This window comes from Arvicanthis niloticus, chromosome 28 (genome assembly GCF_011762505.2).
Source record: "Arvicanthis niloticus isolate mArvNil1 chromosome 28, mArvNil1.pat.X, whole genome shotgun sequence".
In the NCBI taxonomy this organism is placed as follows: domain Eukaryota; kingdom Metazoa; phylum Chordata; class Mammalia; order Rodentia; family Muridae; genus Arvicanthis; species Arvicanthis niloticus.
In genome coordinates, this window is record NC_133436.1 from 12,472,888 (window position 1) to 12,491,207 (window position 18,320).

At 43.7% G+C, this 18,320-nt stretch overlaps 1 protein-coding gene across 5 annotated transcripts in view; it reads right to left on the bottom strand.

Moving 5' to 3' along the window:
- Positions 1 to 18,320, bottom strand: part of Tiam2 (TIAM Rac1 associated GEF 2) — a 204,525-nt gene that overhangs the window by 34,370 nt on the left and 151,835 nt on the right. For 4 of the 5 annotated variants that reach the window (XM_076926716.1, XM_076926717.1, XM_076926718.1 and 1 more), the window contains one exon: positions 6,703 to 6,806. In XM_076926716.1, coding sequence (XP_076782831.1) covers positions 6,703 to 6,806 — 104 coding nt within the window. Of the gene's footprint in view, positions 1 to 735; positions 947 to 6,702; positions 6,807 to 18,320 lie in introns of those variants that run through there. The other variant, XM_076926720.1, reaches the window with a different exon arrangement.

The following is an 18,320-nucleotide window of genomic DNA, read 5'->3' on the forward strand; positions in this document are numbered from 1 at the left end:
TGAACTCGCAATGGGACAAAAACACATCTTTAAAATTATCGAACTGCAGAGAACACAACACACGGTTGCTACACTGTACATCTCGATTCCACAACGCTCTCCGTTCTAGCAACACAACGCCCACAAACTGCAGAAAATAATCACGGCCACAGCTACACTAGGTGATTACATAAAAATTCCTGTCAAATCTAGAAAATTAACTGAGGAGAAGGAGCTACACCGAAAACTCCACTCACCTTGCAGAAAACAAGTCTCCTTTCGCAGGTGTTTAGTTCGCAGCTTTCAGCCCAATACAAGCATGAGCTATGCTCCAAGGAAATTGTTCAAGCATAAAATTATTTGTAATAATCAAATTCTTTCTCCCACTTTTAAATATGGTAAACAGAGGAAATGTTTCCTCCCTCCACCCCCCACACCCCCCCACAGGTCTTTCTGACATCCTCCGTTTCAAACTGACAAAAGTGTTTTAGAGATCAACTACAAGGCTTCAGAAGGAGACAGGCAAAGTCTACATACCACAGAGCCAGTATACAAAAGTTCTCTTCTCGCCTAGAAATACAGAGTGCTTCAAGATTGCTCTCGGGGCCCCTTCTAGAAAGAACCCTGCCATCCACACCGCAACGTTTAAACATTTGAGAGTCAAATCAATTTTTCAGTTCTGAAAGAAAACGTGCAAACCTGCCTGTACTTGGATCAAGATCTGCAACCAAGAACCCCAAGCCTGTGCTTACTTACATGCTTGCACATAAAAAGGAGAGATTCAGAAGCACCTGTTCTTTGTCAGTGTTGGAGCAGAAAAGCCATCTACCGTCCACTGCTGCTGGAGAGTGTGGAAGCCATGCATCCCCTCTGGCTCTCATCACCAGGCAATGAAATGGAGAAAAAAAAATCCCACACTGTTCTTTCCTGTCACATCCACAAGGACGCCCTAGCGCCACCACGCTCTTTCTCTGCTGCCTAGAGAAGGCACACCCCTTTCACTAGATTCCTACCCCAAACTGAGAGCCTCTCTGCTCTGAACAGGCACCAGGAGGTTACAGCAGATGCAGGGACAACAGATCCACTAAGTACCATATGTCCACTGCCAGTCTCCAGTACTCAAGTGACGTGTCTATGGGGGAACTGCTTAACACACCTTGAGGTGCCCCCCGCCCAAACAATCTAAAAGAACTCCCTCACCCAAAGAGAAATTATTTATTCCTTTAGGGTCCCCTCCTCCCATCATAATAGCATGTGCCAACTGCTAACAATACTGGAAAGAAAAAAAAAAATTCCCTACAGGAGAAGCTGACAGGGTCACACAAAGACCCGTGACAGTAATAGGCACCCTTAAAGAGAGACGAGGCAATCAATTATGAGCCATTTGCAGAAATTGTGGGGCTGTCAAAAGCCTTGCTTACAGCTGTGTTTCTTCACGGGATTTTCAATGGAAATTATTCCTTTTTCTTACGTCTAGAGTACTTGTTAGTAAAACACCCCAAATGGCCCAGGTTCAACCAGAATCTAATCTGAAAAGAAGTTAATGACCCCTAAGAAGATCCAGGAAGCAGAGGCAGGTCCTCTCCCTGGAGAGCAACTGCCTCCTGCAGGCCTGAGCAGGTGCCTGCTAAGAAGGCACTGTGCAGGGGCCCCTGGAAGAGTTTCTCCCAGCACAGGAAGAAAGCACAGCAGATTGGCAATTCCCAATTTACTTCTATGAAAACAGGGAGGATTCCTGGTTATACACACGAGGCATGTGCACACACACACACACACACACACACACACACACACACACACACAGAGCTGGGGAGATGAAAATTCAGCTGGTAAATTGCCTGCTAAGTAAGCATAAGGATTTGAGTTCAGATCCTCAGAACTAATATTAAAAAAAAAAAAAAAAAAAAAAAAAACAGACAAGGTCTTGGGCATCTTTACCTGCCCCAGGAATGGCAGCTGCCAGGCAGGCAAATCTAAGAGCTTGCTAGCCAGCCAGTCTAGCCAATTGGTGTGATTCAGTGAAAGACTCTGACATAAAAGATTGAAAATGTTGGAGAGCAATCAAACCCATCCCCAGTGTTAATCTCTGGACTATTAATACAAATAATAATAATATCAAACCCATCCCTAGTGTTCATCTCTGGACTATAAATATAAATACTACGACAACAACAACAGCAACGACAATAATAATAAATAGCCTGGTCTGGTAGCACAGATCTGTAACTGCAGCTACTTGGCAGCTGTGGCAGAAGGATCACAAGTTCAAGTCGGCCTAGACAACTTAATGAGATTCTGTCACAAAATTAAAATTTCAAAAAGACCTGAGAATCTAGCTTGGAGGCAAAATGGGTGTTTAGCATTAAAGAGGTTCCCCTGGGTCCAACCATGAGGTAAAAATTATATCAAAAAAAAAAAAAGTTAAGACCCATAAATTTGACAACTCCCTGCCTTTTTCCCTACATTCATCACAGTTAGGACTTTGGGTGGTCACGAATTCACTCTTGCCAAGAAACAAAGGCCATGTGAAAAGCAAACCAACTGGTGGACATCACCCTATTTTTCAGAAAACTGAAGTCCATCATCAGATGTAGTTACATTCATCCCGACTAGTAAGTGACCTCTGACTTGTAAGAAATTTGGCAGCAAGTCCTTCATCTGCTCCCTCAGATGGAGGATTCCTAATCCAAAAGGCTGCAAAATCCAGCACACCAGCATGAAAAAAAAAAAAAAAAAAAAGAAGAAGAAGAAGCAATGTCCTACCCCTGCCCTTCAGTGCAAAGCTGTAGTTAAAACACAAGCATAGCACCAACACTATACAAAGTTGTTTCTATATCACATGTACCTGGTGCATATGAAACACAAATGGATCTCATGCTGACAAATGGGTCCCCTCCCCTACATAGCCCCTTATACAGAATACAGATATATCAAGATACTCAGCCTATAACCCTTCTGATATATTTTCTGATCTATGTTCTTTGCTATGCATATAAGTGTATGTGTCTGAGAGAGAGGATGTGTATACGTCTGTGTATGTCTCTGTATGAGTATGTATGTATGAGTGGTGTGTCTGTGTCTGTGAGTGTGTGTGTGTCTCTGTGTGTCTGTATGAGTGAGATTCTTATAGTCTCTTTCTCTTATACTCTATGGGTGAGTATAAGAGTGTGTGTGTGTTAGAGAGAACGTCTGAGAGAATGTCAGAGAGAGTGTCTGAGTATGTGTGTCTCTCTGTGTCTCTATGTGAATGAGTGGTGTGTGTGTGTGTCTGTGTCTCTATGACTATGAGTGCCTATGTGTGTCTGAGAATGTGTGAGCAGTGTGTCTGTATGTGAGTGTCTGTGAGTGTGTCTGTATGAGTGAGTGCATGTGTGAATAGTGTGTGTGTATGAGAGAGTGGTATGTGTGTGTTTGAGTTTGTGTCAGCTCTCTTCCTTCTCCATTTTTTTTTGATGTTGTCTTTTGAGACAGAGCCTCCCTTATGTTGCTCTGGCTATCCTGGAACTTACTCTGTAGACCAGGCTAGCCTCACTATTCATTATAATGGAAACTGAAGCTCATGTTGTTCACATTCCCACCCAACCTTCAGCTCTCCCTTTCCGACTTCTAACCACTCACTGGTTTTGCTTAGCCAAGACACACATTGTCGGGGAACAGTTAAAAATGAACTTACTGTGCTAATTCTTTTAATTTTTCATGTCTCTTTTATTGAATCTTTTTTAAAACTGGAGATAAAATTAATTTCCTTATTAGGAACTCAAGCAAATTATCACAGAAAGAAAATCATTCTCAATAGCATTGAGTGATCTTCCTCCAGGCATGTGATGTGCCTGTGCCCTGGGGTGCCCTTCTTTAACACAGAGTCTGTTTCATGAATGCTTTAGGGGGTATAGCTTCAAACAATGAAACCAAAGCAAACAGAACTCATCAGGTGGATGCTCTATGATCCTTTGCTCCGCACACAGAAGAGAGAACCATGATACTGACTTTTCTAACACAGCCCAACAGAGACAGAATGGAACCACAAGGCCCAGAGCACTGATGGATTTCAGTTCAGAGATAACAAAAAGCTATGTCCTTGAATAAAACCAGATATCCTGAGCCACGGAGGAATGGCAGAACTGGGGAGAGACTGCAGAAGACTGTAGGGAGCAGGGCTGAGGAGGAAAGAAAGAATAGAGGCTGAGTATATAACCTGAGGTGGGCTCTCATCAAACGGACTCCACTTCAGTGGATGTCGTCAAGACTCAAGGGTAAGCTACAAGCTGCTCAACAAGAGCCCAGGTGGCATGAGGTTCCACAAGAATTGCCTCTGCTTTTGTATCTTCTATATATCCCAGTAAGAAACAAAGACCATACAGTGGGACTGGAATCTCAAACTCTAGACAGCACTGAAAGGGTAAGGTGATCATGAACAGTTTGAAAACGGAGGTATGGAAAGGAAGGCAGAAAATCCCACTGAGAATGTGGGTGAGCTGTAGCCCTGGCATGCAGCAGCTGAGCTGGTAGAAGGGACTGTGGATGCTGACAGTACTGTCCCTCAACAAGGCAAATGTGGAAGAGTTATGCTCCAGCAACTCCACTCCAGGGACACACCCCCAAACATGAAGGTGAAGACCTGAGCAGAGGTGTGCATGCCAATTGGCCATTGCAGTGTCACTCACAAGAGATGACAATAGATAGCTGTAAGGCTAAACAGAATGTAGTGCATACTTGCAATGGGCTATTATTTGGCCTTAAAAGGGAATAAAAATCTGACACATTGTATCACACAGATGAACTGTATCTTGCTAAGTGAAATAAGTCAAGATCAAAAGGGCGAGATGTGTTTTGTTGTTGTCTGGTTTGTGTGTGTGTGTGTGTCTATTTGTCTGCCTTCTCTGTGTGTGTCTGTGTGATATGTGTATCTGTTTTGTGTGTGTGTGTTTTGTGCTTAAGTGTTTGTGTATCTATCTGGTTTGTATGTATGTGTGTATGTGTATGTATGTGGTGTATGTCTTGCAGGATGTATGTCTCTGTGTGTATGTGTGAGTGTGTGTGTCTATGTGAATGTGTGAGAGAGAGGAGAGACAGAGAGAGAGAGAGAGAGAGAGAGAGAGAGAGAGAGAGAGAGGAGAGAGAGAGAGAGAGAGAGAGAGAGAGTGTGTGTGTGTGTGTGTGTGTGTGTGTTTAAGAAAGGTTGTAATGTATCCCAGGCTGGCCTCTAATTCACTATACATCTGAAGACAACCTTGCATTCCCAATGCTCATGTTCACCTCCCAAGGGCTAGGATTAAAGGCATGCATCACCATGCTGACTGGTGTTTAGACACTGTTGCTTTTCTAGGCAGTGCATAGAATTGGCAGGCAAGAGGAAAGTATAGATGAGGCTGTGGGAAGGGAAGAGATGGAACGTGACCGATCAACAGGAATAGTCAAGAAAAAGTTCTGGAGGCAAAAGGCAGGACATCCCGAGTACATGTCACACCACTTAAGTGCACATTTGAAAATGATTAAAGAGGCAAACTATATGAGCTATATAGATACATGTAGATATATATTCATATTTTATGCTTATGGATATTTTACCTGTATGTATATGTGTATACCATGAGAGTGCCTGGTACCTACAGATGGTTAACCGAGGGTGTTGGAGCCACTGGAACTGGAAGTACAGACAGTAACTGCCCTGTGGGTGATGGTAATTGAACCCAGGTCCTCTAGAAGAACAGTGAATGCTCTTGACTGCTTGGCCATCTCTCCAGGCCCTTGTTATATATATTTTATTACAACCAAATGACAGCATTGCAAAAACTAATAAAATTTACTTTTGGTTTAAAAAAAAAAAAAAAACTCAGGGCTAGTAACTGGACATTACTTTCCTGATACCCAAGCTTAGCACTTCCATCTTGGGATTTCTAAACAGACTTCCTGAAGTAGGACTGGCTCTGTCTCCCTTGCTCTTTGATGGCATGCCAGAAGTCAGGCTGAAAGTGAATGGTCCCCATGGCTTCCCACTTCAAATGACTAAACAGGGCTGGGAGGATGGCTCAGTCCATAGCGTGTTTGCCATGTAGGTTAGATCCCCAGAGCCCACAGAAAAACCAGTTAGGGCAATGATATCTGTAACCCCAGAGAAAATAGGAAGGCCTCTGGAGCGCATTGGCCAGCCAGCCTATCCAGACTGCAAAAGGTTCAGCGAGTTCATGTCTCAAAACCCGAGGTAGAGAGGGATAGAAAAAACATGAGCATCAACCACTGGCTTCCACAGGAACATGCTCGGGCAGATGTATTCATTCATGGGCATACAGCATGAGCACACACATACACACACACACACACACACACACACACACACACACACACACACACAATTTTAAAAAGGAGAAACAAATAGGTGTGGTGATTCACACCTGTAATCCCAGTGCTTACAGACGTAGGTAAGAGGGTCATTATGAGTTCAAGGCCTGCCTGGATTACAGGGTGAGTTCCAGACCAGCTTAAACTAGAGAGGGAGATTCTGTCTCAAAAACAAAACAAATAAAAACAAAAACAACCAACCAACCCCCATCCCAAAATCATACACACATACACCAACACAACTACAAATCAAAAACCACATGCATACCCTCACATAGGGTGTTTTAATTTTGGACCCAAGAATAGGAAAATCCCATCTTTTATATTCCCAACCTCAGGTACCAGTGCCTGAATCTGGGCTTGTGATCTGGGCTGATGTCTTACCCGGAATGTCTGCTCCATCTTCTCCCTGCGGGGCACCTGATCCAGAGTGCCTTCTGTCTGGCTCCTTTTCAGGCCAGTTGTGATGTCAGGGACATTGCTGAAATCTGCAGGAAAACGAATGACAAAAGACACATGGGTGTGGTCATTCTCAGTGAGTAGTAATGAGATAGAAAAGAAAAGGACATAACCAACAACTGAGAGTGGCAATCCTTAAAGACACCAGCATTCTGATATGCACACAGCTGGTGCATGCAGACCCAGATCTGGACCCTTGAGGACAGTAACAGCCTCATTTCCGGGCACTTCTGAAGGAGGAGACCAACATAATAATGGTTTTTCCATTATTGTTACACTTCCCATCATGGTACAAATGGTTTCACTAGGCTTTAATCTCAAATAACGCATTTGGACTAAGAATCTAACAGCAATGAACCTTTGTTGGTAGGTCCCCATCTTGAGATGAAGACAAAATTGCTAGGAATAACTTGAAAAGCCAATGACGTAATTATCCTAGACACTGATGAGCCATGACTTGATCACTTACGAGTGTGAGTCCGTTTCTGGCATCAACCATAGCTTCACCCTGAGAGCAAACCCTGGTCAACCTCTTCATATTGGCCGAGAGTCTTAAAGCTTACACTTATAAATACACACCAGCTGCATCAACTCCCTCCACTCAAGTTCAAGTTAACAGATCAAGAGATATGCAAAGACCAGCCTCTACACAAAAACAACACAGGTTTCTCTTCCAGCTCTGTGCCACACCCGCTACCCAGCTAGGAGAAACCAGATGGTTTCAGATCCCAGACAGCTACAACAAGTATCAAGCCCATCTGAATAGGCTGAGCTCAAAAATAAACTTAGTGGCAAGCAAACTGTTAGGCATGATCAGGACAAAAAGTCACAGGAAGAGCTAGGTACCCTAAGAGTTGACTGATGGGGAGGGATGCAAGTATTCACATCACATTGAAGATGGAGTGAATGGGTCTCCAGAACATGTCTCGATGATCTGCAGAAATCTGCAATTCTACTTTTTCTTTGCCTCTTCTAACACCCAATCACACCCTACAGGGACTCCAGGTCACACAGTCCAGACAAATTGTAACTATAAAGTTGAATACGCCAAGGTGAGGTGGGGCCCATCACAAAGGCAAGAACAGTCCTTGGGGCGGTTTCATACAGTGAGGAAGGCAAGTATGCCGGGAATTGGCCCTATCACTGTGTGAACCAACCCCTCAGCAGCAGGCCCACTCCATGATAAATAGACATTAAACCAAAAGGCTCAACCTCAGTTCCTCCACTATGATGTGTGTTCGCCTTTGTAAAAGGGAGAGCAACTATGCCATTAACAAAAGGAAAACTTCCCTATTCAATGAACACAGCAACAACAATGTATCACTCTGTCCATCCATCCATCCATCCACCTATCCATCTATCCATCCATCCACACATCCATCCATTGATCTATCCACCCACCCATCTACCTACCCATCCATCTACCCACCCATCTATCTACCCACTCATCCATTTATCCATCCACTCATCCATCTAGCCACCCACCACCCATCCACCCACTTATACATCCATCCATTGACCTATCCAACCACCCATCTAGCCATCCACTCATCCATCCATCCACTCATCCATCCATCCACCCAACCACTCACCATCTATTCACCCACCCAGTCACCCACCTACTCACTTACCCACTCCTCCATCCTTCCACCCATCCACCTATCCATCCATCTACTCACCCATTCATCCATCCATCCCTCCATCTTCCCATCCACCCACCCATCTATCCACCCATACACTTACCCATCTATTATCCACCCAATCATCCATCCATCCATCCATCCATCCATTCATCCATCCAATATTTGCTTTCTATGCACTAAATATTTCTGAATGGACTATGAGAAGTGCTAGAAATGGGAGATATATAAGATAGTCTCAGGGTCTATAGTTTCTTTCTCTAATTGGAAGAGGTGAGTGGTGAGTGACATAAGGCTATACATCCAAGGGATGCTTATTTGTCTTGAATATATAGGCAATAAAGCAGGATCAGCAATACAAGTGACTCTATGAGTGGGAAGCAGCTAAGAAACCCAAATGGTACAAAGAGTTGGAATCAATTGGGGAATCCGTTGCATGCCTATACAGAAAGTAGAGTGTAGGGCCCAGAGGCAGGGGCTGGGGGTACATGGGCTAGAAATGTGGTGAAGGCAAAGCTGAGACAGAAGAGCAAGTCAGGGAGTTAATGAAGTAGACGGACCCAGATATTTACAAAATATAGTAACAGCAAATTTTTTTTAAAAATACATTTAAAAATGGGCAGAGAGATAGATGATGGGGTTTGAGGAGAGAGACCCCCATACAACCCTTCCTTACACTAAATGTAAGAAGATGCAGAGAGCAAAGGAATCCAAAGAGATGCTGCCTTTGATATCTTATGTGCAAGTTTCAGCCTCAGTTTCAGCAAAGCTAAGAGACTCCTAGAAGGGGGTTGTCAATGAGTGGCCAGGCTTAAAAGGTCTTCATGGATGTGGACCCGGATGTCATTGGAATATACCTGGGAAAGTCATGATATATGACACCTACCACAGAAAACATATCAAGAGTCTCTCAGAAGGACCTAGGCAGGCAGAGAGATGTGGCTCAGTTAGTAGAATACTTACTTAGCAACCATGCTCAAAGCCATGAGTTCAATCCTCAGCACCGCATAAGCCAGGCATGGAGGGAGGTGCGTGCCTGTCATCCCAGCATTACAGAGGTAAACACAGGGGGATCAGAAGTTCAAGGTCATCCTTGAACATATCAAGCTCAGGGAACCCTGTCTTCAAAACAAAAACTAAAAAAAAAAAAAAAAAAAAAAAAAGGTGGGGATAGGGTGGGGAAGGGAGGGGGGATAGTGATTGGGATGTAAATTGAATACATAAAATTATTAAATTATTAATTAATTAATAGGAAAAAAGAAAAAATAGGACCCTGGACACACCAATGCAAATGGTGTAGGAGAAAGAGACCCTTAAGAAGAGACATGTAAGTCAGAGAAGCATGAAGAGAAACAGAGTAACATCACAAAGCCCCACAATGTGCAAGTACATTGCCTAGGTAACAGAATCCAATTAGCATTCTGCTGCCTTCACCTTGTAAACAGCAAGCTCCCTTGTTTTCAGACTTACATCGAGCCCGGGAAAGATGACACATAGGCCATACATGTTTTTACTCGCAGTGGAGATTTCTACAGTAGCCCCCTTGCACCTGGAGGGTGCTGCATTCTGGGGACAGAAATGAGATGGAGGCTCCAGTCCCATGAAGAGCTCATAGACACAAGGGCAGAGGAGCACTGGAGCCTGAGGGGCCAGATGGATGCAAGAGAAAATAGCCTGGGAGGTGTGGGAGTGGGTGCCAAGCTAATTCTGAGTCATTCATCCAATATATTCACAAAACTTTGGAACTTATGGGAAACTTTCCCAGCCCCTGTGGGTCTCATATGCTCGCTCACTTCCTGAGACTACATCTCAGGTAAGGAAGAGTAAGGTGTGGCTTGTACCCCGAGATGGAACATAATCATATTTCCTGTCAGAACCCTGTGCACTCCAAAGAGCCCCTCCACCACCTTCACCTCCTTAAAATTTCAAGGAGCTTGTAAGTGCTTGTGGGGCTCCTCTCTGAGTTCATGCCTTGGGAGGTGTCACACTATACTCTATGACCCAGGGAGGGGTGTTCTAAACATCCCTGAGATTCCCCCAAGCTAGGAAAGCTGAGAGCTGTCCCACCATCCAAATGTCACAAGGCACAGTGTGTCTGAGCACACAGAATCCCCAGGATGTCAATCATGAGCTAACAGTGTCCTGGAGATTGACAAGACCCTTGGAAAGCCAAGCTGGATAGGGTCAATGGTTGTTAACAGCAAGTATTGGTAATCAATTCAACAAGCACCTAGAAAACAAACCCGTGGGCATGTCTCGGGGAAATTTCTAGATTAGGTTCACTGAAGTAGGAAGACCCACCGTAACCATGGGAGACACATCATTCAATAAGACGAACAGAAGAACAAGAAAAAGTGTGCTGAGTGCCGGCATTTAGCTCTCTCTGCTTCTTGTCTGCAGAAGCAATTAAAGTAGATGCCTCAAGCCCTCGACAGCTGCCGACTTCCCACCAAGATGGATAGCAGCTTCAAAACTTCTCTGGGTTCCTTTTGTAAGGAGTCTGATCACAGCAACAAACAAGGAGTAACCTACACAGGTCTGCAATGAGCAAGCCCTGTGTGTTGTTTCTAGAGGAGAAATAGAGAGAAAGTACATTCTGGAAGAATAGAAACCCAGTAATAAAAAGAGTGTAGGCCGGTCAAATCTGAATGCTCATGTACACAGCCGCTTAAGTGTGCTGAATACTGAATGCCTGCCCACAGCCCCACCCACATGCTGCCCACATCCTAAGCATGAACCGTGGAAGGAAAGACATATACCCATCTACCCCTATAAAACCTATCCAGGTCTTCTCATCAGGACACGCACAGTGACATGTTTGAAGGGTTCTTCACTGCTTATATAAGATTCCACTAAGCACATGCTTCTGCCCACCCAGTGCTGTATAGGACCCATAATACAGCAACAACAGAACTCAGCTGAATTATAATCCTGTCAACAAAGCTACTTTTTCTTGTGTTAAATATTTGCCCTTGTCTCAGTGTGTCTCGTGGAAATCAAGTCTTGGATGAGACTCTCAAACCGAAAACCTACCATTTAATTTGGGCCACCAAAAGCATCTACCTGGCAGCTGAGGGAATCAAAGATCCAAAGAGCTAAGGGTTAGTCAACTCCTTCATATTCGATTTAGAGAGTCCGTCATTCAGATGGCTGCCAGGCGCTGAGTGTTCACCAGGCACCGGGTTCATTATCAGGAGCAGCTGTGCTGACAGCAGACTCAACTACCTGTCTCCTTCATCACTGGCATTTTCTGAAGGTGGACAGCATGCCATGCAGTCTGTCATAGAAAAGCACCGCCTCTCCCTATAAAACCATATGCCATATGCCCTCCAGTTCTTGACAGACAAGCAGGGAAAATACAAGGCTTTAGGTATGAGGCACCCAGTAATTCACAGTGTCTTCCTGAACGATGCGACAGCACATGCTCCATTAGTGCCACTGGAGGCCTCAAGTCCTTCGCAATTAAAGGGCAAGACTTGTGTTAAAATAGCATCTTGGGTACCAACTTAAAAATAGAAACTCTGGGAAATGCTAAAGACCGGCCCCATTCACATACTCTGTAACTTTAATCCAAAGTTTTACAATTACATCACTCCTGAATCTGATCTAGCACATTTAATATGTAAGACAGCGGCAGTTAATATGCAAGAAAGTAGCTTCCTCCATTTTCCTCCTGTCCTGTAAGAAGCAATACCTCGTGCATACCCTAATAGGAACAAGGAGGAAGTCTCTGCAACAGTAGAATGGGAAACACTGGAAGGGAGCTTGTACCCTAGCTGCTACCGTCCCATAATCCCAGGTACCAAAGGAGTAGGGTTTCCCTTCTTTCCATCCCCTGGACACCTCCCAAGTGGCAGCAAGCAGATGAAGGAAGCTCCAGGCTGCCTGGGGTTACAAGGACAGGTAGGAATGTTGGTTCTGGCCTTGAAGGAGCCTGGATGGAGCCTGCATAGGACAAGAGAACTGTCTCAAGCAAGAATGATCTAGGATCCACCCCATCCACAGGTCTGAGCACGGTTCCTGGATCCTCAGAAGCAGCAACTGTAAATGAAATTTGATGGGAGACCTCAGGAGGACATCAATCGCTACGCTCCAAACTAGAAATGCAAATTGTAGGACATTTATTTGCTTGAATTTTTTGAGAAATTAATGATTGAAGTCACCACAATGTGAATGTGTAACCCAGAATCCATTTGTTGAAAGTTTGCTGCCACCGAAAGTGGCAGGAGATGGGATCCAATGAGGTCCTTGGGACGTGGCATTAATGCACTAGATCATGACCTGCCATGGTGTGTGCATTCTTCTCTGCCTTCTGTCACAAGGATGCAGAAGTCAAGACCACTGTAGAATCAATGGCTATACCTAATGCCCTGATCTTGGACTTCAGTTTCCAGAACTACAAGCCAATGCATTTCTGCTTAGAAATGATGCAGACTCTGGAACCGGAGCAGCACATATGGACTAAGACAGTAGTCACAGCATTGGACAAGTTTTGCCTCACTGTGGGGATGAGAGTCACCTGCAGTGGGAAGGGCAGGGTGTAAGAATGGAAAATTCTGTTTAGCCCTGAAGACTCACACTACACTACCAGTGAACAATTTTCCTCTCCCCCATTCCAAAGCATATTATAGTATAACTGATTGCAATACTCTCAGGCCAAAGGCCTTATTTCTATAATGTATTTCTACTATGCTAAAACAAAAAACCATAGTAATATCCCCACAACTCATAAAGGGCAATAGTCTACCCTAATAACACCATAAGAAAGAAAAAAAGTAGAATCTGTAGCTTTGTATAGAAAGGCTAAGATCCTGGCAGCCTCGGAGAGTTGGTTGACATTTACTTGGTAATGGTGCTAATTCTTGGCTCAATTCATGTGTGCTTCCTCCTCCACTTAGGTAATGATTGATATTGTCAACTTGATCTATGTTATTGTCAACTTGATCTATTTTGGATCTAATATTGTCAACGAGATTTGTTTAGGAGACAAGTCTCTGGGAATGTTTCTAAAAACTTCCTAGACTAGCTTAATCGAGTTGGGAAGATGGTGAATGTGGCTGGGACACTCCATTGGCTGAGAGTCTAGACTGTATAACAAAGGGAAGGTGAGGGAGCACCAGCATTCGTTTCTCTCTGCTGTCCAACTGTGGGTGTAATAAGATGAGGTGCCTGACCCTCCAACCACCACGCCTTCATTGCCATGATCAACGAGATCACTTCTAACTATACACCAAACTAAACTCCCCCCACCCCTTCCTTCAGCTGCTTCTCCTGGTATTTTGTAGAGGGAATCTTTGGTGCAGTGTGTGGAAGCTTCACCTGTCAGTGAAAGGCTGTTGGCCTATCAACATAGGCAGGAGATAGGGAGGTGAAAGCTCTGGTATAAAGAGGATTTCTGGAATAGAGTCAAGTGTGAGGGATTTGCCCTAGAATGCTGAAGGAGATGGTTGCATGAAACTGAGGAGCGGTAACTAACCACATGGCAGGAGTTAGAATAGAATAAATGGGTAATCAGGTGATAAGCTAGTCAGGGAGCAAGTCAAAGCTATTGGCTTAGGCATTTATTCATGAAATATTAAGTCTCAGTCATACTTTGGGGGAACAAAGAGGATGGGAAATGAAGCTCACGGCTACAGCATTTTGACATAGGAACAAGAAACTAATACAATGAGAGTACTGGAAGAGAGACATCAGCCATGTCCCCAGACAACATATAGTTAAAAACCACAGTGCCGCACCTTCACAATGTCAGTTGGTGAGCCGTGGAAGAGCATAAGGGCTCTTAACTGCTGAGCCACCTCTCCAGCCCCCATCCTTGATGTTTAATGCATCCTTCTTACTATCTACTGACATTCTGTTGACAGTGTGTGTGGACTGTGGTCTTAATCTGTACTGTTTTCTGGCTTCTCAGCACGTTCGCTGCACAGTTCAATAAATGACGAGCTCGAAAAGAACCAAAGAAGAACCTGAGAATTCTTATCCCATTCACCTCCTTCATTCTTGGTATCTTTTGCTCTTTTCTGCCTTAACTACAAATGCAATTTTAAGAGAAGATCAGGATTTGAATAAATCGAAGCTGCCAGTTGAACAACAATGCTTTGTACATATGAAATTAAGGTTCCCCACTCCCAGTTCTCCAAGTCATACGAATTATCATACAGCTCCCTATTAACCTCACATATAAAATGGCAGCACGAGGAACACACCAAACATGAAGTCCACTTGCAAAGAATGCTGGGAAGTTCCTCCATTTGAATTTGAAATCTGTGAGCTTTGTATAACAGTGATTATATATATATTTTTAGCTAATTTCAATTTCCCTAAGTTTTATTCGTGTTTTTACTTTAAAGTGCAATGGCCTGTGGCACCTCTTACTAAGGATATTGTGCTGTACTCTGTCATCAAGGCAAATATTACTCACTAATTGTCAGAGAAGCAGAATGGAAATAACTCGCTTAGTTATGAAATCATAAATATGCACTTCAGAGGCTGAGAAAAATAATAGGACTGACCCCTTTTCAAGGTTAGAAGGCCTGACTACCCAACCAAAAGATCATCATTTAATACCACACATTATCACTACATAAAGAGTCAATCTGCTAGTCTGCCTGTGACATAAGACTGTGGGGGGCTGAGGGGTGTGCGTGTGCACACCCCATGAATTGTTATGAGTGTATAGGTACTCATGTGGTGGAGGGTACAATGAAGTTAGTTAACTTCAGGTACCTTTCTTCAGGATAATATCTAGTTTGTTTTTGAAGAAGGAATCTCTCACTAGCCTGGAAATTTATTTATTTATTTATTTATTTTTTTGCTCTTGGTAATAAAAACAAGAATTATTTTTAATTTTTATTTTATATTTTATTTACATTTCAGATGCCATTCCCTTTCCCCATTTCCCCTCCCTAGAAAACCCCTATCCCATGCCCCTCTTTTCCTTTTTGCTTTTATACAATTTTTTTAAAATGTTAATCAAAGGCTTTATAAGTTTGGTAATGCTCAATCAGATGTGTAACCCAGTACCCAACCTAGATATATAAACTATCTTTGACTGGTGGAGACACGTGAACATCTGCCTCCATGCCCCCCCATCTCTTTCTCTTTCTCTCTCTCATCACCTAGCTTCTCCTCTCCTTCATCTTCTCCTCTCCTTACTCCATCTCTTCCTCTTGGTACTCCTTCCCCCTTAGCTCCTCCTACATATCACCCTTCCTGTTAAAATAACACTTTTCTCTCAAAATACAATTAGAGCATAATTATTCCTAATTGTACCAGTGAGATACAAGATAGTCCTAATACCCAGTCCATCATTTTGTTGACTAACCAGAACCTCTGTCATCTCTCCTAACTAAAACACTTAGTTTTGAACCTGGCTTTTTTCTTGGCTTTAGAATGAATGTCAGCTGAAAACCATCCACTCAGCTCTTTTCTCTCACAGTAAATAGCCAGGATTGGCTATGAGACTATAAGTCTTCAACCTATAGAAATCCAGAATGACTGAGTTAACTGAAATTATGGGAAGCACTAAGCATAGCTTCTAAAACTTAGCCAATTTATAGAGACCGCTGAACACCTGGAAAGCCCCTATACTACCGAACATTGGAGCATCAAATCTTCAGCCTTCTGACCCAGAATCATCTGACAGACCTTAGTGATGCAGAATTATTAAGGGCTGATTACTCTGTCTAGGCAGATATCATCAGTCAACTATTCTGCAAGTGTGTCCTTTTCTGGACAGTAATTTGTCTGTAGATGGAAAGAGGCAATTCTTGCCTAGTTAGCCTGGAATTTTTTAAGTAGGCCAGGCTGGTTGACCAGTTAACCGCAGGAATTGGCCTGTCTCTGTCACACCATCACAGGAATTACAAGCACATAGCACTATGGCTAGTTGATTGTTTGTTTAACATGGGTCCTAGAGATTAGAAAGTTATCATGCTTGTATGGTATGCGCTTTATCAACTAAGCCATCTCCCAGGCCTTCCATTTTAAAACTTGTTAATATTTTGTGTCTAAGACAGTCAAAGCAGCCATTTGAATGTCATCGCAAAGCTTGCAGAGAAATGGATTCTACTGCTGCATACATATCTCCTGCCAGAAAAAAAAAAATGTAAACTTCATAAAGCTCTCAATTCTACTGAACCCGAGGTCACAATCCAGTGGGTGATACTACTGTCAATGCAGCAAGTGCCAGTGATGCACAGAAGAAAAAAAAATGCACGTAATAAATGCTCCCTAATAGCAGGCAGCCATGGTCTGAGCCAATTGTCTAGTGACAAATCTTCTCAGAGTCATAGAGAAGTGAGACCAATGTTTTCAGGGTAGTAATGGCAGCTGGCTACCACCATGCCTAGTACAACACCCAGGCATCCTTAGAAGGACAACAGAGAGAGTTGAGGAGAAAGCCACTTTTCCTCACAGGAGGACATCCTTGTCTTCCAGGAGGGCTATGTCTGAGACTTGGGAATTATGGTTAGTTAGCCCAAGAGCCCAAAGAAAGGGGAGTGGGAAATGAAAGAAATACTCTCAAAGAATACTTAACCCCTCCAGACAGTGATACCCTCTGTAAAAAGAGCCAAGTGACAATTACACTCAGGGACATATGACAGACAGACAGCATGTATTCCAGCCCCTCAGAGACTCACCCTTCCTTCCCTCTTTCCCTCCTCTCCTTATCTCCCCGCCTGGGTTCATGTAGCCCAGAGCAGCTGTGATTACAGGTGTGAAGCATGCCTACTTTATAAGGTGCTGGGGATTGAAGAAGGGTCCTATGGATGGTAGGTGAGCACTGTACTGACTGAGCTATAGTCTCAGCCCTAAAGAAGCTCAATAAGATGGATTTTAAGTTCAAGGCTTTCAAAACTAGCGGTTTGGCATTTTATTGAAAGATCCTGGGAAAGAAGCCTAGTGAAAACTATGTAGAAGATGGAGTGGTGCTGGGGGAGGGGGTGAGGGGGGAGGGGGAGGGGAAGGGGGAGGGGGAGACAGTGATGCCTATTATAGCAGGAGCTACTATTTTGCTGCATAAAACATGGTAAAATGGAGGATTATTCTGCCATGAAGAGTTGTGAAAGGCTGGCTAATGCTCTGATATAAGTTAACCTAGAAAATGCTACACTAGGGAGGAGAAAGCAAACACGACAGGCTGCTGAAGAGATCAGACACACCAGGCTACACACTGAGGGACTCCATTTACACAATATGACTTTTTGGAAGGGAGGTGAAAACAAGGGTTGACGTCTGGGGAGCGGGGGGAGACTCAGGGCTTCTTTTCTGAGGTGACACAAATGTAAAAATAGCATATGCAGCCCCACAATTTCATGAAGATCCAAAAAAAAAAAAAAAAATCACAGAAGCATATGCTTTAAAAGTAACTACAGTGTGTGGACCACATGACACCTTTTCAGAGGAGGGTTACAAACCAATGTAGACCATTACAGGCAACAAATTAGGACCAACAATGTGACTCTGCTGTAAGGGAAGTCTAAGGACATGTCACTGGCAATGTACCACATCATCACGGGGTTAGTGAGGGTCACTAGGAACCCTCCAAACAGCACGAGAAGGAATAACCGAGAACCCCAACAACTCACAGCTAAGAGAAGTCCCCAAATACCACCAGGCAGGTGGTTCCGAACTGTCACCCTTAGCTCCAGATAAAATGGGATTATGACAAGAACTAACATCGGTCTCGTCCTGCTACACCACAAGGCAAATGAAGACAACTGAGCTTTCTGTTTATCTATTATAAAAGTTGTGAAAAATGCAATGCTTCCCACCCCAATGGCGAACAGCTCAACGGTATCCTCTAAGACTGACTGGGACCTTGTCTGAGTTACCAAGGGCATCCTGTGCCTTGATTTACCCAGAGTAAGATAATAACACGTCTCTAATCCACCAGACTGA